This window comes from Emys orbicularis, chromosome 22 (genome assembly GCF_028017835.1).
Source record: "Emys orbicularis isolate rEmyOrb1 chromosome 22, rEmyOrb1.hap1, whole genome shotgun sequence".
Taxonomy (NCBI): domain Eukaryota; kingdom Metazoa; phylum Chordata; order Testudines; family Emydidae; genus Emys; species Emys orbicularis.
This window is the reverse complement of record NC_088704.1, coordinates 10450119-10476059: the sequence shown is the minus strand read 5'-3', so window position 1 is coordinate 10476059 and position 25941 is coordinate 10450119. Positions and strand designations below refer to the sequence as shown.

Sequence of the window (25941 nt, the reverse complement as noted above, 5' to 3'; positions counted from 1 at the left end):
CCCTGTGGACATTTTAAGCTCAACTTTGTGCTGTTGCAAGTCACTGTTTCATTTTCTGTCACCTCATGACACGTGTCACGATTTCATTTGTCCCATAGGAATTAATATACAGTTGCAGGAATTTGCGGCAAGATGAAATAGCGAAGTGTTACTTCCTAATGGTGCCATTAAAGTGTCCACCATAGAGGTTTTGGGTATCTGTAAAAACTAATTTAAACTTCCGTAAGTCACATAATTTTGTCACACTTTCCATTGTATTGCAACTTTTGTTATGCAGCCATTTTATCAATCATACGTGATTGTACTACAATCTAATTGCTGTATTTGCAAGACCTATATTTGACTAGTACATAACGCCTTTTGAAATATTGTAGATTAAATAGTATATTTTGTTATGTCTTACTAATTTTAAAATGTGCACAACAGACATAAGTGCGTTTGTAACCCTTCTGCTTCTTTTCTCCTATCCTTCCCATTTTTTGTTTGCCCTAATTTGAATGTCTTGTGTTATAGTTCGAATGTAAGCTCTTTGCAGGGAACATGTTTGTTTTTTTGTTTGTTTGTGAGACTCCCAGCATACTTTTGGACGCTTCAGTAGTAAGTAGTTACAGTTGACTAATTTCATCTTTTATATAGATTAGAAACAGAATATCTGAGGCTATAGCCTTTCCCTACCCATATTCCAATACTGATTTCTTAGAAATAGTACATTACAGGCAAAATTATATTTGCTCATTTTGTTGTAAATGATTCAGCTATTGCTTTGCAGTAGCAAAAGACCTTTGGGGAATATCTCAGGCAGTGCCATCACATGGAAAATATGACAAAATAATGTGACTTGTGGAATGCTCTGGGCCAGCTCCAGTGTGTGTAATAAAGCCTGTGTTTAGATGTTTTGGGTGTATCCTCCCAAGAATAGACAGAATTCTCGTTGTTATAAACGTTAAGTATCATAGTTGTAATTTTGATGGGCATTAATTGTATGATATTAAAAAACGCTGGGGTATCTGTGTGTGAGACTAGTGGTTGGTGTGTATGTAATTAAGCTTGCTTCATGTGGGCTAAGGAAGAAATGTTAAATTCCTGGATTGGCAGCAAAAAAATTACTACGAAGTTTCTATTTCTTACTTTGACATCTGTCATACCTGTCCTCTTCTTCCTCCTCTTCGCTCTGCTGAGAACCTTAAGTATAATGTATTTAAGTATGTAGCTAGGAAAGAGATGAGTTGGGTACAAGGGAAAAAACCCTTTGATCAGTGAAAGTGTATTCTTTTTTATTGGTAAACTGTCATTGTAGCAGAAGACATTTCTCTCTTAATTGTGCTTTTGTGTTTGTTGTTTAGATTGTCGAGTTAAGATGTTAAAGTGCCTTCGGTAGCAAATTCCATGCCTCTAAAACTTTGGCACGTGCAGCATCTTAAGTTTTGGGGCCCAACAATTCCTATGGTCAGGTCTTGCACTTCAGTGACTTTTCTTTTTAATAGAGGACAGCTGAATGGAGCTCCCTTTGGAGCACTTCAGTAACACTTGACAAATTTGTTAGAGGCAGTCACTGAGCAAAGACAAGTATAGTTCCTACAGCTCTCGAGGCTCTTGCCAGCGTATAGAGAAAAGACTCTGCACCAGACCTGTATTTAGGATCTCCACGTGTCAGGGTATTGTTGTCATTCTTCTCTTTACCTGTGTATATAAAATAGGCTCTGTACCAAGAAGCTTGAGCAGCTCCCATGAGTAGTGCTAAGATCTTCAGTCTCAGCATGGACTTTTATATATTGTAAAATATATAAAAGATATCAGTATATTATTTTTATACTGACATCTGCCTGTAACTTAACAGTGCTTTATTAGATCTTCACCAAGTTAATGCCGTAATATTAAAATGGTGTTTATATATTTTTGTGATGAGGCAGAATTTCTGAGGTTTTTCTTTTGTTTTTGTTTTTTTGCTTGCTTAGTCTAGAAGCATTATTATTATTTTTTATCTACCCATTATTCTTGTCATTATTTTCCCTTAGTTTCTTCTTTTGCCCAGCGTTTACCCCGCAAAAGGTAGCATCTCATTTTAAGCCAGGTCGATTGGCACCTGATCTCTAATTATTGCACGGCAAAATGGTGGAGTGGGATCACCTGGCCTACATCAGACCACTGGGAACTCTGGACAACTTTTCAATGCCTAAGCTTTCGTGGGTAAGAACCTCACTTCTTCAGATGCAAGTGCATCTGAAGAAGTGAGGTTCTTACCCACGAAAGCTTATGCTCCCAATACTTGTTAGTCTTAAAGGTGCCACAGGACCCTCTGCTGCTTTTTACAGATTCAGACTAACATGGCTACCCCTCTGATACTTTTCAATGCCTGTTTGTTTTACAGAACTGGGAAGTGGATGCGACATTCTATATTTGATCTTGGATGCTACATTTACGTGAATTGTTGTGTAAATTATCAAAAAATATTTTCCAGTGCAGCAGTGTTGGTGGATGTATAGATGGGCAATGCTTCACATATAGCCTTTATATATAAAAAAAAAAAAAGTACACCTGCATTTTATGTTTAAATGTTCACTTATTGCTAAGCTTTACATGTATTAATCTGCAGAATCTTGTGGCCTGGAGTGGGAGCAGGGAGAGGGTTCAGCAGATTTCAGTAGTCCCCGTGGTTATACAAAAATCCACTCACAGCATGTGGAATGCAGCATATACAAAATTTCCATAAAGTGTGAAAAATTTCCGGCAGTTTTCCAGTGTTACTGACTTTAAGCAGCCCTTTTAACTTACAGGCTTTGTACTGACTTATCAGTCAGAAGATGTTTATGATTTGGCTTTACTATCTCAGCAGGAGTTGTTATAGATCGGAATCAAAGGCTTTGAAAACAGGATTTCTTTATGGGGTGCGATATGGGTAATAATAGACATTTCAAAAAGCAAATGCCAAGACTCTAAAAGTGTTAACAGAAAGAAAATGTATGTTGATGGAAACGGTATTAAAGTGTTCACATCTTTACTAACTGGCATTTTGTCATCTGTTGATTTGTTTTCTCTGGCTTTCTTTCTTGCCACTAAATCTGTTCCCATCCCGCAGCATAGCTGCTATTTAGGCCCTTCCACATTCAGAGCAGAACTGTGCTAGGAGCCACATTGCTGCTAGTACGTTTCTGCATGTCGTCTTTTTAATTTTTGACCCATTCTGTCAACCTGAATTATTAAACACATAGAGCTGTATTCTAGACAGAGTTATGCTTTGCAACTGTCTCTTACAGTTTACACAAACATTTAAAAATGCGCAAGTTAGCACTGTAGCATGTTCTCACCTGTATTTTGTGCTTCTCTCGTATGCAAGGGGAAGGATGACAAATTCAGAAGGAAGTAAATCAGAGTGAAAAAAGAGCTGGCTGTCCCTGTCTTACCTAGTTACACCAAGTTTGAAACATAACATTTACAAATAGAGTATTTTAAATCATTGAGAACTTTAAATTGCTCTTATATTTCACTAACATGGACTTAACATTTTTGGAACAATGTCTCTTCTATTTTGGACATGGTCTTTCCATATGTGTAAACTGCATTTATATCTAGAATATTCAACAGGTGAGATGGCTGCAGGCACCTGGAGATTGATGTAATTCCGTGTTACCTCCAAAACCAGGCGGGCAAACATGACTGCAAAATTATTGTTAATGTGCATCTGTATTCTGGATATAAGCAATCCTCTTCTGCCCATTCTGTTGTTACTCAGAGTAAAAATAACTTTCATTGAGAACTGAGTGTAGTGGTCATGGTGTAGTCCAGAGGATATGTGGACTGAAATGCGAACTCTTGCCCTTTGGCCATAGTCGTCATTGCTCTTCAAGGTTCCTTTTAAGATGAAGTAGCCCCTCCCTTGTTTTTCAGGGGAGACGGAATTTTTCAGCAGCCATTCTCTATTGTGTGCTTCAGCAGCAGCACATATGTGTAGAGTGTTTTTCTAGTGGTGTGTATCTACGCACAGCCAGTTGCAATTTGATACGTTGATTTCAGACTTTGAGGGAATTTTTGATCTTCAATGACCATGACTTTTGTTAAATATTAACCCTGGTTCTTGGTGTAGAGAAGTGTGTTCTGAACTTATAGATGATCAGAGCACTGTTTGAGAGAGAAGAATTAACTATGAGATTCACAAGTTGAGTTATGGCAGGCTCTGCATCCCATTGAAGCCTTACTATTTTAGTTGGGGTATCCCTTTTGAGACAGCAGCACCTTGGTAAAGCTGGTAATGTTTATTGATCTTCTGCAGCTCCAGTTTTAGGAAAAGATGGAGATTGATTCTCCCTCCCCCCCTGGGCATGTGTGTGCCGCCTTCTATCTCTCCAAAAATCACCATCAGCAGAAGATGCAATTTACAGCAGCTTTTTGCATATTAGCAAAGTCCACATCAGCATAAATACTATAGATTGTTTTGAGGCTGTTCTCGTCTGAGCTATAAAATATTGCCAGTCCTTTACATTTGGGATAAATAGGGTGCTACTTTTTCCTAAATACTGTTTAAGTTCATCTGACACAGATTGATTTACAGACTTCTAGGGACAGCTCCTCAGTTGATGTAAATCAGTGGAACTACATTGATTTACATCAGCTGAGGATGTGGCCCAAAGTCAGTAATGTAGGATTTCTTGCGTCTGTGTGGTTAGATAATGGTGGGCAAGCAGTCGGTGCACCCACCCTATTGCCGTCGGAATCCTGGATGAGTGGCAGGAGAGAGAACGGAAACACAAGTGATATTAACCGAATGTGGCACTGAAAATCAAAATACGCAAATTGTGGCCATTTCCCCTTTTGATCTTTGTCGTTGTAGGCAGTGTAGCTGTTCTCCATCTGTTTCTTTCATTCAGTTTTCTCTTGCATCCTTCTTTTGCTATTCTTTTTATGCATATACATATATATTTAGTTCTACCTTTCATTTATTCTTTAGTCATTTGTTTCCATTTCACTTTCCCTGTGTTTCATTCCTGTATCTTTCTTGTTTAGACCAGGTGGAGGATCCAGCTGGCAGTAGCAGCCATGTAGGACCCTTCAGGAACCTGATGGTAAGTGCACGTGTGTACTTATACTCAGGCTTCCACCAGGTTCAATACTGTGTTTTTCCCCTCTGTGGTCTTCTGCTGGTCTTGAAGTCTTAAACTACAAGAAAATTAAGGGGCAAAAATTCATTAGCTAATCGTTGGTATCAGTTCTTATCAGTGCCATGGATATTGCTTTTGCTTGGAAATGTGTTGGATGAAACATGCAGGTCTTTGAGAGTTGTGTTACTTGAACACTTTTATAAGCAGACCAGAACCTGAAAAAGGCAAGATGTGGCTAACTGCTGTAGGTGTGTTTAAAAAAAAAACAAAACAAAACAAAAAAAAAAACCAAACCTGTTGAAAAGCAATAGATATTTCCGTTACTCCTTGGAAATTGATCTGACTAATCTAAAATTATATATACATGCAAGTCAGCTTGTTGGCTATTCTGAGTAAAGGCAAGTAGGTGCCAGATGAATCTTCTCTTCAAATGTATTTGTTTAAAGGCCATGAACTTGAAAATGTTCCAAGTATATCAACTAGGGGTTTTTTTAAAAGCAGGAGGCTTTTCTAGAGGGGGCTTGGAAATTACCTTCTTTTCATCCTGGTATTGAGAGAGGAATTTTTAGTAGCCCATAAGCAACTAGATGACGCATTAATTTTAGCCCTAAGTAAATAACTTCAGTTATGAAGACTGCTCTTCTTTTGTTTTCTCAGGTCATAGTGGTAGTTTGGGGATTATATTTTTGGTAGTGTATTGTATAAATGGATGAAACTTGGGAAAGTTTGCACTTTCTTTATCACTTAAACACAAAAGCAAAGCCCTTGTGATTGTTTTCTACATCATTTACTTAGCCCCTTAATTATCACAATGCATGTCTAAGCTTATCAGAAGTGATAAATTAGTTGTGTTCCCATTTCAAAGGTTTTATAGCAGTCACATTAGAGGTGGCAGTATAGGTTTAAAAGTGCCCAGTGATCTGTTCCACTCTGTTCTAGAAATAGTTTCAGTCTACTATAGCTCCAGGTGCCACAGCAGGCAAAATATAGTCCTCAGCCACCACCGTATTTGATGTGAAGGTGAGGCTCCTAGAGATTTCAGGTCCTGAAAATGTTCCTTTGTTAGAGCGGAATGCCTCCCTGTGTGTGTGAAAGAGCAGACTGTGGGTCAGAAGACCTCAGAACACTACATGTCTTGGCGTATGGACCAGGAGACCTAATTTTCCTCTTCACCCCAACTCCAGCTTCACCAGAAGGTGAGAGAAGGAACTGTGGAATTTTGCCTGTGCTCTCAAAATTCTATTATTGGGTTTCAACCCATACCTTGTTTCAAAGCCCATTACAGGCAGTGTCCAAAGGATACATAATGGCACTTGGTGTGTACAATGGTCTGTAGACTCTATTGCAGTGAACGTTTGAGCCTTAAAGAACATACTGAAACTTTATATTTTTTACTTTTGGTCCCAGAGGTACAGTTGCATCAATTATACTTGCTGTAAGCTCCAGCAGGGATGACAGGTGTGTTAGCACAGCTATTTGGATGTGTACAGCTCTGAAGCCCTTTGTGCGCAGATAGGGAATTGCATTAAAGATCCTGGCTGTGGCTCCTTTTCTTTCAAAGGTTATCAGAGGTTCTGACTAATGGCATATAATATTGAATTGCGGCGCTTGGCAGGTAAAGATGCACGGAGAAACTCATTATGGTCAGACAGAGCATCAGAAAGCATGCTTAAACTTCTGACTAGTCTCCAGCTAGATTTTCCCAGCACTTGATAATGATGCCCTATGACACAATTTCAGGTCGGTATGACAGGGAAGTGCTTAGAGACAAAACATTACAGTATTTAGGGATAAGATGGGGAATAAAGCTGCTCAGCTGAGAGAAAGCATTGCATATAGTAATGTATGATCCAGAGATGGCCAAAAAAAATTGTAACATATAATAATAATAGGTATATCTCCATATATTAATTATCTCATAGAACTGGAAGGGACCCTGAAAGGTCATCGAATCCAGCCCCGTGCCCCAGATCCCTAAGCGGCCCCCTCAAGGATTGAACTCACAACCCTGGGTTTAGCAGGCCAATGCTCAAACCACTGAGCTATCCCTCCCCTATAGTGATCTCTTCATCTGATAGAAATCTGTTAAGGTAAAAGAAAACAAGAAAATAACCAAAAATGGAATGAAACACACTGATAAAGCTATATAGAGAACTGGAGAAACGCTGGACAACTAATTAAACCTAAGTTTGTCAAAGAAGAGGGAGAAAATACAAAATTAGTTCATACATCAATGGTGTCCAAATAAAAACTAGTAATTCTTATTTTCTCTAGTGTGAAGCTGAGCTTTCTTTGATCTTTAAACTTTTCTGTAGGAAGGTTAGCATGCTTTGAAAGTTTCAGTAGGAATGGAGAGGAAAAACTTTTAGTAAAAGATGTGCAAAATACTTCTAAGAGTAAAGGAATAATCTCGGATTTAAGTTCACAACAGTTCATGTGAGGCAAGTCCAATGGCTTGTTAGGTAGGAGAGTGTGCTGCTAAGGGAGAGACATGGCTTCCAGAATACATTTCACATCTTAGGCCAGGAGGTCATGTATTAGAAAGGTAATGTTTTGTGCCTGAGAGGCCTGACAGAGGATGTATTTCTTCTCTTGTAGCGGTACCATTCTAGCAGCTGGGTAGGCAGAGGTGTACATTTTCAGAAGAGATTGCTGTTTTTAGGGCTTGTATACAGTTGAAAGTTAATCCAGATTAAGGTAGGGTGTGCATTTAAAGTACCGTAGCTAGTGCTGAATAACTCCATATGTTGACAATCTTATTTTGGAATAAGAATTCCTTGTTCCTGTTTCACTTAATCCACTTTTGAATAACTCCACATGTAGACAAGCCATTAGCTGCAAGGGAAATATGTAGCATACATCAATGTATCAGAAATGAGATTTTTTCAAGGATGGAAAGTTTACCCAGAATGAAGATGTAAATAAACACATTTCCACCCTACATACACCTGTGAGAGCCCATCCCTTACCCTTTGAATATCATAGAATTTTCTATGCATCTTTCAAATCATTGGCTAAGTCTTCTGATCATTCTATATTTGGGCCTTTTTCCCCCCAGAAGGCCTCCCTCTGCAGATAGTACACACACAAATGGAGAGCAGCATATTGGCTATAGTTACAAAGTTCTATTTGACCTACATTTCTTTTCTTGCTACAGCTTCTTGGACAGATAATTTCTCTGTATTCTTTTCTGTCTCAAATTAGCTATTTTTCAGGAAGAGAATTGTCTGTCTTCTCATCTGTAGTAAGCATGTCTGGTTCTTAAGCTTTCATGATAGGTCTTCCTTTCTGAACAATTCCTTTTTTTCCTATTCTCTTAACTTTGTCAAGTGTATCAGAATTTGCTGCCCAAATGTTACATGCAGCATTCCCAAGTGAGGCCTAATGAATGTCTGATAGAGCAGACTAGCTACCTGACTTGCTTTCTTGTAGTGTTCCTTTAGTATTTTCTGGTTTTGTGTCAGCATTGCATTATTTGTGTATATTATGTTCATCATCCCTATCTTTCTGTAATTCTGCTCACTAACAACTATTACCCAATTTTATAGTTGATTACTCTTTATGTAAACCACTTTATAGTTACCTTTATTGAATTTCATTGATTTCATCTTTCTCCAGTTTGTAAAAATCATACTGTATTTTAATATTTTCTTTTGGCATATTTATGATCCCTCTGCTTTTTGTATCCCCCTCTTCCAAGTCATGGTTGAAAAGAGATGTAGAATTATTTTGAAAACCTACATAGAAGTATATGGAACCCATGTGGAATACCAGTTGACAGCACTTCCCAAATGGACACTAAGCATTAATGAGTGCAGTGGCGTTGTAGCCATGTTGATCCCATGATGATAGAGAGACAAGGTGGGTGAGGTAATATCTTTTATTGGACCAACTTCTGTTGGTGAGAAAGACACCTGAAGAAGAGTTCTGTGTGAGCTCAAAAGCCTCTCTCTCTCACCAACAAAAGTTGGTCCAATAAAAGATATTACCTCACCCACCTGGTCTCATAAAATTGGCTCAGATACTATTAATGCGTAATATCATCCTTTATAGAAGTCTTGTTTGTCTAGTATACCTATGAAGATGTCAGCTACCTGTATCTGATGAGTTAGTTGAGCTACACTGCATTTCCTTTATCCTCTTTGTGCCATCAGTGAAAGAAAACTAGTTCAGCTTGTTTTTGTTTCTGACAAACTCATCTTACCTCGTACCGATCATTTCATTTTCCTCTAGGCATTTACACGCTTATTGCTTTATCAATTATAGTGACAGAACAGGTATTAAAATGAAATTTGCTGAACTGTTAATTTCTTGCAAGTCACCTTCTTTTCCTTTGTTCTATGCTTTGCCATTTAGCAATCTTTTTGCATACACTTAATGTACCCTTTGAATGTTGCTATCCTTTTTATTGAGGATATGCCATTCATGTTCCTCAGGAAAATGCAGTAATTATTCAAAACTTTGCAGTTTTTCTATGGCTGGGTTTTGAATTTTGTCACTCAAAATTTTTTTTAAAAATTGTTGAGCTGCAGTAGACGAACTTTTTTATTTATTTATTTATTTTTCAGGGAAGAAAAAGGAGTGTAAAAACAAGGGGAAAAAGGCAATAGATACAAAGCCGAGAAAGACTGATTTGGATTTTACTTCCACAGATATGAGGGAGTCTAAAGAAGGTAAGAACTTTTTCAGTTATCTTATATAAATTTCCTTAGGTATCGTATTGAATTAAAGGAGGACACACACACACCAGCAGCACTATAAAAATGTTCATACTACGTGCCCAGCTATCTTGTAGTGTTAAATAACTTGAAGTTACTAGTTTTACATTCAGAGAAGTATGTCATATGTTCACACCTTATACAGTGCAGAAGAGTTAGCGTAGTACAGAATTTAAACATAAAATCCCGAACCCTCAGATGGAACGTAATAAAGAAGTCCTTATTTTAAATTTAAGTCTTCTGAAACTTAGAAATAGGATCAAGATGTAGTACCGAATGACTTTGGGAATCATGGTATAATTTTATTATATAGCCACTGGCTGCCCTAGCCCTTTGCCCAGCCATTTGGATTGCTATACAACAGAATAAAACAAAGCGCAGTATAATGCAAACAGAATAGAATTTTTGGAGGTGGTATTTTAACATAAAACGATTGATGCAGTCTATCTTAAAGGTGACCTGCAGAGCATATTTTTCAAAATTGGCTTCTGCCCTTTTTCACTTTGTGATGTATATTTTAAAGGCATGAAGGATCTTTTTAAGATATTTTCCTGATTGTTTTTTTGGTTTAGAAATATCAGGAATGTAAAGTCTGTCTTCCCTGGCTTTGTTGTTGGACCAGTGGGAGGTATAATTGAAGGAGGTAAGGGCAGCATGTAACTACTGGCTTCATTCAAGATCTTTTCCTCCATCTACCCTCTGACCAACCCACTAAAAAATAGTAATCCTGGAAATCTGACATCCCCCCCCATACCCCAGCATTCCCAAGCTAGACATATAAAGGAGGCGGAGGAATTTTTGCCTTAACTGCACAGCTGCTCTACTGACACACTCTGCTTGTGCACATCATCAGCAGGATAGCTACATTTCCTTCATCAGTAAGTACTGGTGATGTCTGAAGGCAGGTAAATGAAACTGGCATACAAAGGTGCCTTCAGAGCCAGTTTACAGCAGCAAATGATGCTCAGAGTGTATCTGATTCAAAAGAGGATGGGCTGTGCCTGTGGGGATTCTATAGCGTCTCAGGAAACAGAATTTAGGAAATGCAAAATAACAAATTGTAAAACACATTATTGGATCCAATGTGTTTAAAAAAACAAAAAAACAAAACAAAACCTAGATTGGTGTATTATGAACAAAATTTAAAGTAATTTTAGTTTTCAGCCAAACCCTAAAACTTATTTGACTGACTATTTTAGATGTGTGTCCAGGCAGAGTTCAAATTTAAGATCTTGTTTCCCTGAGTTTAAAAATGGTGACAAAAGTCAGTTAATTTCATCTGAGGTTTTTTGTTTTAATATCCAAAAATACACAGTGAAATGCACCAAAATCCTGCTCTCTTTCTTGGAAGAGGCTTAGCTGGCCACAACGTTAGCAGTAATTCTGAGTTTCTCAGTGTATTGAATGCAGTCCCTTACATGTTGGCCAAAAAATTGCAAGCAGGAAAATATGAATACAGTTTTTTGTTCTAAACACTACATCTTAACAATAGGAAATAGTAGCATTCTAGTACTCATAAATATTGAGCATATTGGTGACGGGGGGGGTGGGTGGATTCAGGGGAAATGAAATTATAATATTGTGGAAAATTTGCTAAATTCACTAATACTTTTCTTTCTCTTCCTCCTTTTCTTTCTTTATTAGACCATAAAGAGGAAGATGAAAAGCCATCTGTTTCTGCTGTGCTGTCACTGGAACAAACAGCTGTGATTCAGGAGATGGTAAATCAAGATGTTCTTCCAAAACTAATGATCCCCAGTCCTACCAGTGAGCCACGAACAATGCCTGAAGACAAACCAGGAGCAATAATTTGTGGATCAGATGATTTGGAGGAGGAGGAGGAGGAAGAGGAGGAGGAGGAGGAAGAAGAGGAGGAGGAGGAGGAGGAAGAGGTGGAAGATGCTAATTTATCTGAAGAAAGTCCTGGAAAAGAGCCTACAGCTGTATGTGAAGAAAAGCTAGAATCTATGGAGGAACAAAAAAGCATATCGGAAGAATCTCTAGAGAACTCCCCGAAGAAAACACCGGTTGTAAAAATTCCTAAAGCAAAAAGTGTATCGAATGGTGACCTCCAGGAAACATTTATGTTTCCCTGTCAGCATTGTGAGAGGAAGTTTACAACAAAGCAAGGACTTGAACGCCACATGCATATTCATATATCTAGTGTCAATCATGCTTTCAAATGCCGATACTGTGGGAAAGCCTTTGGCACTCAAATTAATCGGCGAAGGCATGAGCGGCGTCATGAAGCAGGGCCAAAAAGGAAACCATTCTTAACACTAACTTCGGCCCCGCAGTCTGATGATGTTGCTGATGGACAGACATTTGCAGATGATGGTCTTAAAGACGAATTAAATGTTTCCAATATTGTGCAAGACTTTGCAGTCTTGGATTCTGAGAAGGTCTCCCAAGAAATGTCAAATTCTACCCTTGTTGAGGAGAACAAGGAACCCAAAGAATTGCATCCTTGCAAATATTGTAAAAAGGTTTTTGGAACGCATACTAACATGCGTAGGCACCAGCGTAGGGTTCATGAGCGTCATCTTATTCCCAAAGGTGTCAGGAGAAAAGGATTCATTCTTGAAGAACCGCAACTTCAAACTGAGCAGGCCCAACCAGCCCAGAGTGTGTATATAGCAAGTACGGAATTAGAAGAGGATGGTGAAGCCGATGACATATATATTATGGATATTTCTAGCAATATCTCAGAAAATTTAAATTACTATATTGATGGTAAAATTCAGTCCAACAGTAGCACTAGCAATTGTGATGTGATTGAGATGGAATCCAATTCTGCAGACCTGTATGGAATAAACTGTTTACTTAGTCCAGTCACAGTGGAAATTTGTCAAAATTTAAAGTCTACAGAAACACACATGACTGATCTTCCTAAGGAGCCTTCTAGTGGTGGAAGCAATGAATCCAAAAAGAGGAGAACAACCAGCCCTCCTCTTTTACCTAAAATAAAAACTGAAATAGATCCAGAACCTATAACTCCTTCATGTTCGTTAAATCTTCCTCTTAGCATTTCAACAGCTGAGAGCTTACCTTTTCATAAAGAAAAAAGTATTTATTTGTCGTCCAAGTTAAAACAACTTCTTCAGACACAGGATAGTAATAAGATAACTCCAGCAGCAACTGAAATCCCTAAATTGGGTCCTTCTGCTACATCTTCACCCATTTTGCCTTCAGTATCTAGTAGGTTTAAAAGGAGAACCAGCTCTCCTCCCAGTTCTCCACAGCATAGTCCAGCGCTTCGAGACTTTGGTAAACAAGGTGATGGAAAAACCATGTGGAATGATACAGTTCTAGGTTCAAAGATGCCAAAATTAGAAAGTCACAGCAACTCACCTGTATGGAGTTTATGTGGGAGGGAGGAAAGACAGACTATGAGTCCTCTGAGTTTTGATGACTATAAAATACCTAAGGAATGGACAGCAACTCCAACTTTTGGTAGCGTGTGCAACCAGCAGCCATTGGATTTATCTAGTGGTGTAAAACAAAGGTCTGATGTCAAAAGCAAGACTCAGGTTCCTTGGGAATCAGTGTTAGATCTAAGTGTGCATAAGAAGCCATATAGTGACACTGAAGTTAAGGAATACAAAGAAAATAATTCAGTGCAGCCAACATGTAGTGGTATTAAAAAGAAGAAACCAACCACATGCATGTTACAAAAAGTTCTGCTGAATGAATATAATGGAACGGATATAGCTACAGAAAGCGCACCTGATTTGACTTTGAATAGAAGCCCAAGTCCATGTAAATCATCAGTACCCCAGCCAGAACCTGATGTTGATCCTGGTCTGTCAGCACCTACTGTTGAGTCCCCTTCTCAGAGTTCCCCTGCTTCCCCTTTACCTCAAACATTTGCTATATCCTCCTCGTGTCAGCTGCCCCCTCTTCTAACGCCAACGGATCCTTCCTCCCCACCACCTTGTCCTCCTTTGTTAACACTTGCTACGCAACCCCCTCCACTTCTTCCTACTATTCCTTTGCCACTTCCGGGTGCCTCTGCCAGTGTCACTCCCACTCCTTCATGCCCATCACCACTGTGTAACACTGCTACCCAGTCCCCACTTCCAATCCTTTCACCTACAGTATCTCTCTCTCCATCTCCTGTTCCTTCTGTTGAACTTTTTACTACTGCTTCACCTGGTCCACCAAACCTCTCCTCCTCCTCCTCCTCCTCCTCCTCATCTTCCTCTTCTTTCTCCTCCTCCTCGTCTTCCTCTTCCTCTTCCTCCTCCTCCTCTTCATCATCTCCTTCTCCTCCTCCTCTTTCAGTAGTTTCTTCTGTTGTTTCCCCTGCTGATCATCTGGAAAGTACTCTCCCCATAATAGCTTTTAAACAAGAGGAAATGGAAAGTGAGCACGTGAAGCCAAGAGAAGATCCAGAGACTTCAAGTGAAGCAGATGTAGTTCAGGAAACGTTCAATAAAAGCTTTGTGTGCAATGTCTGTGAATCACCTTTTCTTTCTATTAAAGACCTAACTAAGCATTTATCTGTTCATGCTGAAGAATGGCCCTTCAAATGTGAATTCTGTGTACAGCTGTTTAGAGAAAAAACTGACTTGTCAGAACATCGCTTTTTGCTTCATGGAGTAGGAAATATCTTTGTATGCTCAGTCTGTAAAAAGGAATTTGCCTTTTTGTGCAATTTGCAACAACATCAGCGAGATCTCCATCCAGACAAAGAATGCACACATCATGAGTTTGAAAGTGGGACTCTAAGACCCCAGAATTTTACAGATCCCAGTAAGGCAAATGTAGAACATATGCAAAGCCTACCAGAAGTTTCCTTGGAACCCTCAAAAGAAGAGGAGGATGAAGATCTAAATGACTCCTCTGAAGAGCTTTATACTACCATAAAAATAATGGCTTCTGGAGTAAAGTCAAAAGATCCAGATGTTCGTTTGGGCCTCAATCAACACTATCCAAGCTTTAAACCACCTCCATTTCAGTATCACCACCGAAATCCTATGGGTATTGGAGCCACTGCTACAAATTTCACAACCCATAATATTCCACAGACCTTTACTACTGCCATTCGTTGTACAAAATGTGGGAAAAGCGTTGATAACATGCCTGAATTACACAAACACATCTTGGCATGTGCCTCTGCCAGCGACAAAAAGAGATACACGCCCAAAAAAAATCCAGTACCACTGAAGCAGACTGTGCAGCCTAAAAATGGCCTGGTCATTATAGCTGGCCCTGGGAAAAATGCCTTCAGACGAATGGGACAACCTAAAAGACTTAATTTCAATGTTGAGATTAGCAAATTGTCTTCTAATAAGCTAAAACTAAGTGCATTGAAGAAGAAAAATCAGCTTGTCCAAAAAGCAATCTTGCAAAAAAAGAAATCTGCCCAGCAGAAGGCAGACTTGAAAAATAGTGTCTCTGAGTCAGACTCTCACATCTGCCCCTACTGTAATAGAGAATTCACTTACATTGGAAGTTTGAACAAACATGCATCTTATAGTTGTCCCAAAAAACCCATCTCCCCTTCCTCTAAAAAAAATTCATCCAAAAAAAGTGGGAGCTTCTCATCATCTGCAAGTGGTGACAAAGGCAGCAACCAGCGCAGACGAACGGCAGACGCGGAGATCAAAATGCAGAGTATGCAGGCTCACTTGGGTAAGACGAGAGCACGAACCTCAGGACCTGTGCAGATTCAGCTGCCTACCGCATCCTTCAAATCAAAGCAAAATGTAAAATTTATACCTCCAATTAGATCCAAAAAGCCAAGTCCCTCTTCAGTGTTAAGGAACTCCAGCCCTGTAAGAGTGGCCAAAATGACTCACATTGAGGGGAAAAAAACTAAAGTGGTAGCCAAGAATCATTCTGGAATCTCAAGCAAAACATCCCGGAAACTGCATGTCAGAATACAAAGGAATAAAGCCGTTTTGCCAAGTAAGTCTGCTGTGGCAAACAAGAAAAAGACAGATAGGTTCAGTGTAAAATCTAGAGAGAGGGTTGGAGGACCTATCACTCGGAGCTTACAGCAGGCAGCTAATGCAGACACAATAGAAAACAAGAGAGAAGAGAGCAGTACAAAACAAGAACTAAAAGATTTCAGGTAAGCTTTTAGCTTCAAGTTTGACTAAAATAGCCACATGTTGCGTACGGGCTTTCCAGTTCCCTGGTCTTTTTAGAATTTTTCTCACATTTAAGATAAAGAAGGTTGAGCTTTGCAAAACTTGCAGCTGGATCTGTTGCTCAGTCATGCTGCGCTACATTGCACATACTTTATCTCGGCATTTTGTCAAATCACATCGTGAAATATCATCCACAGAGAGATGGAGCAAACTGAATTGGAAAGCCTGGCAAACATATTTAACAAAATTTGTATGTCATTGGATAACATGACCTTGCTACAACATATAATGTGCAGTCAAACACAGTGATCATAGATTTAATACGTAGTGGTTCTGTATGTTAAGAATCATGACTGAATTCCTCAGCTATTTACCTAAATAGTTTGGATCAGCTATTGTTTAAGTATTGCCTTCATAACATAGAATAATACAAAAGTATAATGAAAAAATAAATACAGAGATAGTAACAATACAATGGTTGGTCAAAATCTGTTAACTACTTGCCTCAGTATATAATTAAGGGCAAAATGATCTACTCCACTTTTAGCTACCAGTTAGAATGGAAACTCATCAGGCCCAAAATTTGTCAGCAAGTTGAGCCTGAGCAGAAGTATTATCTCCCTTATTCTCCACAAAACATAGCAGAAACCTCTCAGAAGATTTTTGGGAGACTGGCTAACTCAGGCTTCCCCGCTCTACACGGCATTTTCTGCCAGCAAACCAGTGGGGAAATCCTGGGTGGAAATTCTTACGGCTTCCCGGTCCAAACCTCTCAATCCCTCCAAAGGAGTTGTGAGGTAGGTATTGACAGGGATTCATGGTCAGCATGGTATCTAATGGACTCCTAAACATATGGGGATACATAGGTCCTAGGCATATTGCACAAGGGTCTAGCCCTCTGCCTAGGTGCTTCTGAGATCATTGGGAATTCCTGTGTGTCTAGGGATATCCATCGTTTGGAAGATCTCCTATCCTTTAAAGCTGTTCAGCCCCTTCCATCCTGAAGTGGATAATGTGGTGGCATATTTACAGCCTCAAGGCCACTGAGTTTTCCTGCTCAATACTTCTTCAGTTCTTTTAGCAGTGCCTCCCTCTTTGGGTGATTATAGTAAACATCAGATGAGATGGACAGAAACTGCCTGATCTTACATTTTTTTCTTCCCAAATTAACTGTTCCAAAACTCATATAGGGGAGAGAGCTGTCTTTTTTGTTTTTTGGGGTTTTTTTTTCCTGGTTGCAGTACAGTGCTTGTGATTAAACAATAATGTAGGCCTTTAATTTTTAATGACCCTTTGGAGGAAATACTTTGTCTGAAAGTACAGGTTTCAACACAGGCGCATAATTCCAGTGGGCAAAAGGGGAAATAGACTCCAGTTACTTTGAACTATAAACAAATAAAATCAATACACACACAAGAAGGAGAAGCAGAAAAAAGGTTTTGAATTTTTTGTCAGCCAATAATACAGAAAAATGTCTTCAAAGAGCAAGAGAAACCAGCTAGCCCTAATTATCTCACTACATCAATGTCTCTGTCTTGAAGAGCGGTCTGTAAAACTGTTCTTAGTAACCAAGGATTTTGCATGAGACATTATACTGGAAATCAGCAGGATTTGGAGCCAGAAGTGTATATCCTTGCATCCAAACTAGCTATTTAAAAGTGATCCTTTGCACGCACGTAAGTTGTTTCAAAGTGTTCATGGTGTGAATAAGGATTTACATAGAGACAGCTTTGACATTCTGTCATTTCCCATTGCGGCTTGCGTTGTTGGCTGGTCTTAAGGATAGTTCAACTAAAAAGGAAGTTTGCTGTTTTGTTTTAGGAATATGCCTTTTTAAATTCATAAACCTGGATTTTATTTGCCTGCTTATCCTTGATATTTATGTCAAGAATCAAGGGTTTCTTGCCCTAATACATTGATTAATTAATTACACACCAGGCATCAGTCGGCAAACTTTGATTCTGTTCTGCACACAAGCATTTTTTTCCCCCAGGAAATCTTAATTAAGTATTTTTCAAAACCATCTGCTTCACTAAGCAATTGTTTGTCTTCAAGTCTACTTCTCACACTTTGGTTTGTGTTTTCTTTGGAAGCATATTCAGTTCATAAACAGCTTATACTATTATTTTTGTCATTTATCTTCAGTTTTTGTTTCTTATTTTCTAGGAACCTCCTGTAAAAACAAAACAAAAATCCCTAAATGCTCAATTTAGGATAAGCACTACGCCAATGGATGTGAAATCCACCAAGCTTGCGAAACCAGCTGAAACTGACTCTCAATCATAAAATGCAGCTGATTGCCTGCAGGCTTCTTGCTCTAATGTTTAGTGTCAGGCATATGTTTTCTTCATTGGTGCCTGATACACATGCTGGGCTAGAGGATGTTTTATATACAAAGAGAAGGGTACTATTAATAATAAATAAAGGAAGGAAGCAATATGGGGTAAACTGAACAGAATCTGCTGCCACTGAACTGATAGCTCAGATTTCTGGTTTTGCCCATATCTTGATGAATGACATGCAAAAAGACATTTCAGCTTAAACTTTGCAAGGCAGGTTCCTGTTTTATCAATAGTTCGTTGTAGAGTCAGGGACGACAAATGTTGCTGCACTCAAAGTATTTTTGTCATGTATTGAGTCTCCTGAAGCTTTTCTTTTAAATTAACTAGTAGAGAGGAACCTAGTGTGACAGAGTTTCCTCCTTTTCTCTTTCCACCCCCACTTTTGTTTTTTGTTTTGTTTTTGTTTTTAAGTCTTTTAGATACCCAGCATAGATGTGGGAAAAACCAGGTTTGGACATTTTATGAATTTCCCGATCTCCTATTTATACATGCAAATAAAACTTTCTTCCTATAGAAATGAAATACTGGCACCAATTTCTGAATTCCATATAATTGGATACCATGTACTATTTTATTAATAAACAGGCCAGAAACGGGGCTGTGTAGGTGTATATTTTGAAAGATAAATGTATAATAAAATTACTGTAAAAGGTCTGACACCTCATTATCTAATAACTTAAAAGCAACAAATTAACCTACTGCTCATAAAGAGCTTTTCGTGGAAATATCATTTCTCATGCATTTATACACCTTGCCGGATTAATGACTCAGTTGATGGAAAGCAGCTAGTTTCATTATGCATCCTCCCCCTCTTCTCCCCCCGCCCCCTCCTTGACTTAACAAGTAATCTACCTCTTAAAATTTGTAGTTTAATACTTGTTTGGTGAATTTGTGCCACTTTCACTTTCACTATCATTCCCATTTTGTTACATTTCTGTTATGGGGACTTTATGTTGAAATATTGTATAAAGCATTTGTAGCAAGTTTAAAAAAATAAAATATTTAAAATTATTTAAATTGTTTTGGACACTTCAATTGTATTATATGTGATTTACATTTTACATTAATTTTTTTGTTTTTGTTTTGGGTTGTTAATCTGGTGAGTGTGCCTGTATTAAAGTTTGCTGTTAGTTATATTTTCTTTTGTTGGAGAGTGATATAAAGACTATTCTAATGAAAACATTAAAAATTACAATTTGACATACAAATGGGGTTGTCCTTGCTTTTAAACATTTTAGCCTTGTTGGATATATTTTAAGTGCAGGCAAGCAAATGAAGAGTGGTTTTGTTTTGTTTTTCCTCCAGCATGAAATAAACCTTGGAAATCTCTCAGATGTATAAGATCTCTCTGCTGTTGCAAGCACTTAATGACCAGCTAGATGGGACTACCGTGGTACATTTTATATAACTGTAACCAATAAAGTAAACTTTTTAAAAACTTGTGAAGAACTTGCTTTTTGTAGCTAAATGTGGACTATGAGAAAAACATCTAGAAGGAATTAAGTAAGCTTGCATCCTTTAGATAATAACACAGAGCTCAGCAAAGCAAATATACATAAATCCTTCAGGGGCGTTTGTTGTTGTTGGTTTGGGTAAAATTAATACCTTGAAATAATACCACTACAAATGCAAGGGCATTAGACTTATGTAATAATCAGTGCTCTGATTTTTTTTTTTTTTTTTGGTAAGAGGTAAATAAAATATTCCATGTACACAATACTTAAAATTTTATGCCCTGATTGTATTCCTAATTTCTGAAATAGTTTATCACAAAACTAAATGTTAAGGTTCATTGAACAATTTGGATTTTTAGAATGTTGCATTCCAAAGCAAGGAGGAATTATGACATGCCTGATATCCAAGCTAAAATCTTCCAGTAGCATAGCTGTTACAATTTACCAACTTAAGACCTGCCCACCTACCATGACACTTAGTTTAATTTATCGTGGTTCAGACTGTAACTGACTCCATGCATCTGAAGAAGTGAGGTTTTATACCCACGAAAGCTTATGCCCAAATAAATCTGTTAGTCTTTAAGGTGCCACCGGACTCCTTGTTGTTTTTGTGGATACAGACTAACACGGCTACCCCCTGATACTTGTATTAAGTTAATCTTTATTCATAGACCTCTTAGAATATCCATCATTAACGCTGCAGGAACAAGTTAATATGTTTTTACAGTGCATGAAAACATAGGACAAGATATCGTGTGATATTCTCCCATGATTCCTTTCACTGTATACACAGACTTGCCATTGAATGATGGGAAATATCCAAAACTGAAGTCTATTAGATGACTGCCTATCCAGATAAATACCTTTATTTATTTGGATGACATTCTCAGACAACTCCATGTTTACTTCCTGGTATGGAAGTAAATACCACACTACAAGTATTTATTTTTGTAGGCTTTATGCTACACATACCAGAGGTACCAGTCAGGAGCAACTGGCATAGTTCTGCAGAAAACCCTGTGAAACATTTCACATTTTTAACATATTTAAAATATTCAGGCTGCTCCCTCTAGTAGTATTCAAACTTTTTAACCACTTAAAAATTGTAAGGAAAGCAGGGCCTATCTGTGCTAAAGTAGAGACCCAATGAGGCTATGTTTTTATGGTCGTTTTGTTCTTGAACATTGTTTTATGCATAAAAACTAATTGCTGCAAATAAATTGTGGATGAGCAAATATTTTTAATGGCATTTTGTATGTGGCATAATGTTGTGCACTGTAGTTTGATGCCTAGTGTGGTCTAGACACTAGAATGCTGCAGTGACTCGCTGTTCGTGTTGGTTACATTAGCAATTGTATAACTGTATTCATTTGAATAGGATGTGACACTGTAAAATGTATAATAACTGGTTATGTTTTGCAATTTTTGGTGATTGAAAACATTTTATTTATTTATTACTTATGCATAGTTACATGGCACACTCCAGGAAAATTAAGAAGTGTGAAACCAGTTTAGAAAAGCATCCTACACATTACATTAGATATTAGATTGAGATTTTTAAAAGTTGCCTAGGGACTACAGATCCATTTACCTATTCATTTCCAGTCCTTCCAACATTGGCACTAAAACTTCTCATCAAATGCTTATTTAGTGCTCAACCCACTTTCCCATTGGCGGTTGTTCACCACAATTTGGCACCTTGTGATCATTTTCAGCAGTAAGATCACCAATGAATTAGTCACTGCTCTCCTGGTTTTGATGGTTTGGTAGAAGCTTCCATTGCCATTGTATCTTGCCTGTTCTGTGATTGTATCCTTCACTCTGTAAGGCTCTCAATCTAGCACCTTTCACAAACACAGAATTCACGCACAACCTTTTCCAAAGGGAAAAATGCCAAATAGTATAGATCTGCATTCCAAAATGAAATCTGATCTTTTTCAAGAGAGTACAGGTATTGCCATTGCTAAAAGAGGTGACCGTAAATAGAACGTGCTCTTCAAAGCAGCTCTTTTCTCCCAGATAAGCAATTTTACATTTACCATTGCATCTCATTTACATAATTGACTACCCTGTGGATTTATATAACCATCACTTTATGATCTGAACATGGATGCAACAGTGAAGGTGGCTGAAATATTTGGACTCAGGCAATGAAAACATTAAGCTCTTCCCTCTTACCTAGAGACTATACCTGACATGTTGGTAAGATGAAGTGAGAGGTATCCACTTGATATTTAATACTTACTCTGGCACTGTAGTCTACCCTTCTATGGAACTAGTGAGCTAGTAGGTCTTTTCCACCTCTTTTAACTATTATCTTCTAGACTAGCAGGAGTAGAAATTAGTCCTATAGACTAGGACTAGTAGTGTAGGGAACAATGCTGCCCTGGCAGGGCTGTGGATTAGCTCTCATGCTATCTCTAACATCCTTTTATCAACTGCCCCAGCCAGTTCAGGAAGCTGTTGCAAACATGTTGAATACCCCATGAGAGCTCGCCTCAGTGAAGTTGCCCCATTGGCTGACTGGCTTCACAGACAGACCAGGTGATATGGCCTGACCTCCTGGCTTTGCCCCACAATCCCATCCTGGCTGGGAAAGTCCAGTCTGTCTTCTAAGATGCATTTGATGTGTTTATTCTGAAATTAAGGCTTTGTATATTAACACTGCTATATTTTGTGTGTCCGCTTTTCCCATTGTGAGCCCTTCTTTTAAAGCTGGTAGTCAAATTTGAGTGTAAAATATTACTTGGCAGTAAAGACATCTTAAAGGTTCAGACAAACAGCTGTTAGTGGTTTTAAAATGTTTATGGGAAATTAATGTATAACTTTTCTTTTTAACCATAAAGTACAGAAAGGATTAGTAATTTCCTATCACTTTTGTTTTGTTCTTGGATGAATCTTCCTTAAATATTTGGTGGTCTCTCATTTCCATATTTTATTGCAATTTCCCATTTTATTTTTAATTCCAGATTACATTTTCAAAAGTGAATTTTCGTCAGATCTGAGATCTAGCCCTCCTCTTTTGATCTTCGGATCTATAGACATTCAGGTACTACAGAGAGAGGTGGGACAGTAAAACCCCTCAGTTACGAACACTTCAGGAATGGAGGTTGTTCCTAACTCTGAACAAAACATTATGGCTGTTTTCAAAAGTTTACAATTGAACATTAACTTAATACAGCTTTTAAACTTTACTATGCAGAAAAAAATGCTGCTTTCCCTTTATTTTTATAGTTTAACACAGTACTGTACTGTATTTGCTTTTTTTTGCGGGGGTGTGGGGGGGTCTCTACTGCTGCCTGATTGTGTACTTCCAGTTCCAAATGAGGTGTGTGGTTGACTGGTCAGTTCGTAACTCTGCGGTTCTACTGTATATGAAAACATACATAGAAAAGAATGTATGTATTTTTTGTGTCCTTTCACCCTTTAAGGACAATTCCTTTTTTGCCCCCACTAAACACAAGGAAATGTGTGTATCCTTCAAACTTGGAGTGGGGTAGATGTCTTGATTTTTTTATTTGTTTTTTTGTTGTTTCAGTTAATTTAATAGATGTTCCTTTGGGGCACATGAGCTCATTCCCCAAGGTTTTTTGCAGATTATAAATTACAGTCAAAAGTCTTTTTCTTAGTCCCATTTTTCTGTAGGTATCGAAAGCTTAATCCTAAAGTGCACCAGAGCTCTGTCAGAGCATCCTGATGATTCTCTGCATTATGTAATGGGGCTCCCACACCAGGAAGGGATAGCTCAAGAATCCTCAGTAGCCTGTTAATGGCAGCTTTAAAGGCCCCACCTGCTACCAACAGAGTGGCACCAGCAGCAGAAATGGGGCTATAAACTGATGGATCTGGCTGTTGGGGACTATCTCCAGTGTAAGGGATTCCACAGGTGACTCAGAGCTGGTGTCATGGCTGTACGTACCTCCCCAGTTTCCCCCACCTGTAGGGGGTGAAATTCACCCATTCAGAGTGGCCCTACACACCACTTAAACGTAATGTTGAGATCTTAAATGGGACGTTGTGCATTCCTGTTACTCTGGGGCAGATTGCACCCTGAATGAATAGCTGAAAATATTAGTGGACAAGAAAGTATCCAGCCCTTTTTTCAATCCAGCTACATCATTTGATTCCGTGACCACCTCTGGTATTGAATTTCACATGCTGTGTATTGTGTTGTACACTCTCTTCAGAAGACACCTATCCCAACTCTCACTACATTCATAGGATAAAATTCACCAAAATGTTAAGTAGGCTTCACAGAGCTTCCACACTGAATAAAGAAATCAGTTGGGGAAGGGGGTTTAAATCTTATCAAGGTGTTTATTCTACAAGAAACAAAGGAGCATAATCTTTAGTGTTTATAGTCCTATTCCCTTATTTATTTTAAACCAGTTTTGTTTGTATGTCTATTAATGGGCCTATCATCCTGATTAACCATAGGGTACTTTTACGCTGCATTTTGATATTACATGTCTTGTTAGCTGCAAGTAATCATATGCATTGTATGGCCTTACAGTGAGCACTTTTATTTTGCGTTATTGTGAGCAAGAAAAGATCCATGTTCCTGAATTCATCCCTCTATAATGTTGTGAATCTAAGTTGTGCACCGGATAGCTTGTGACAGCCTATTGCTTCTGTGTTTGTATTCTCTTTAGGTTCCCATACCACACCCATCACTACATACCTGAACACTTTGCAGAGTCAGCAAAGTAAGCAGAAAGGCTAGCGTCTGTCAGTTGGAGTTTCCTCTGCATTTCTGTTCGTCCCCATGGGAAAAATGCATGTATAGTACTTTTTTAAAGTTAATGTGCTAGGTGGTGGGGTTGGGGAAGTCCAAGTAAAAAATTTGATTATTTGTCTAATAGTATTAGAACCCCCACCAAGAACAGGGTCTTATTCTGCTAGTTGCTGTACATATGCAGAATAAGACAATCTCTGCCCCCAAAGAGCTTACAATGTAAATAGCCAAGAGAGCTAAAGGGAGGGAGGGGGAAAAGGCACGGAGCTGTGAAGTGACTTACCCAAGGTTACACCTGCAGGTCAATGGCAGAACCAGGATTAGAGTCCAAGTTCCCTGACTCCCCAGTGCCCCCTCAACTGCATTTAGGCCAGAATGTAGTGAAGTTTTAGTAACTTTTGGTTCCGGTGTGGGTGAATTCTATGGCCTGGGATCAACCCCAAGAAGGTCCCATCTCCGGCACCAGCCCTAATGGCGCGCTTTGTTACTGAGCTGGGTCACTGGCAAGATCCTGGAGACAGAGTTGGCCTTTTAAATATCCTTAGCCCGGATCATTTAGCACTTTGGACAGTAACAAAGCAGGGCTCTATGAGACGTCGGTGTATGCAGGGAAGCCCCAGTGTGCTGTGCTTTTAGCAGTCCATGTTGCTGAAATTGTGCTGTTGCATTCTGCACTAGTTGCAGTTTTCTTATGGCTGATTCAAGCCCAAGTAAACTACGCTGCCATAATCCATCTGGGAGGTGATGGCGGGCCTGAGTATTGTGCCACAGTGTTCTAACCAATTAGCAATGGTAAAAGGTGGGTGTTGCTAAATGAAAGCCCAGCTTCAGCTAAGCTTTTGGGGGAGGGGAAGGGATAGCTCAGTGGTTTGGGCATTGGCCTGCTAAACCCAGGGTTGAGAGTTCAATCCTTGAGGGGGCCACTTAGGGATCTGGGGCAAAATCAGTACTTGGTCCTGCTAGTGAAGGCAGGGGGCTGGACTCAAATGACCTTCAAGGTCCCTTCCAGTTCTAGGAGATAGGATATCTCCATTAAAAAAAAAAAAAAAAAAAAGAGTCCAGAACTGCTAAACTGCAGGCTACTTTGAGCTGTTTGGGTGGCATATAAACCAGGGAGAAAAAACTATTTTACTTTGATAAGTGTAGTAAAGCAGCATGATAGGGTTAACTGGGTTAGCCAGAATACTGTGGGGGTAGTCATGGTTCAGTTTTTGTGGGAGTTACACAAAGAGAGAGTGAGTTATGATGCAATTAAATAGAGCAGCAAGTTCCCAGCCTGTAGTCCTGTGAGCAGACTTGGTTTTGTTGCACTGAGTGTTCCGTTACAAACATATGTCCCTAAAATAAATTCAGGCCTAAATTCCCAAGGTGTGGGCCATCTGCAGCTCCCATTGAATCAACAGGAGCTGGAAGTGCTCGGCACCAATGAAAATCAGGCCATCAGCTTGTAAAATGACCTTGACTAGGAAATGCACCCTAGCTGATAAAGCCACAGATAAGA

The 25941-nt window shown here is 38.9% G+C and overlaps 1 protein-coding gene across 1 annotated transcript in view; it reads left to right on the top strand.

The window, feature by feature from the left end:
* PRDM2 (PR/SET domain 2) overlaps positions 1-25941 on the top strand; it is a 99676-nt gene that overhangs the window by 57460 nt on the left and 16275 nt on the right. Inside the window, exons 6-9 of the mRNA XM_065421218.1 lie at positions 4999-5057; positions 6160-6289; positions 9662-9766; positions 11456-15890. Of these exons, the coding sequence (XP_065277290.1) occupies positions 4999-5057; positions 6160-6289; positions 9662-9766; positions 11456-15890 (4729 nt within the window). The remainder of the gene's footprint in view (positions 1-4998; positions 5058-6159; positions 6290-9661; positions 9767-11455; positions 15891-25941) is intronic.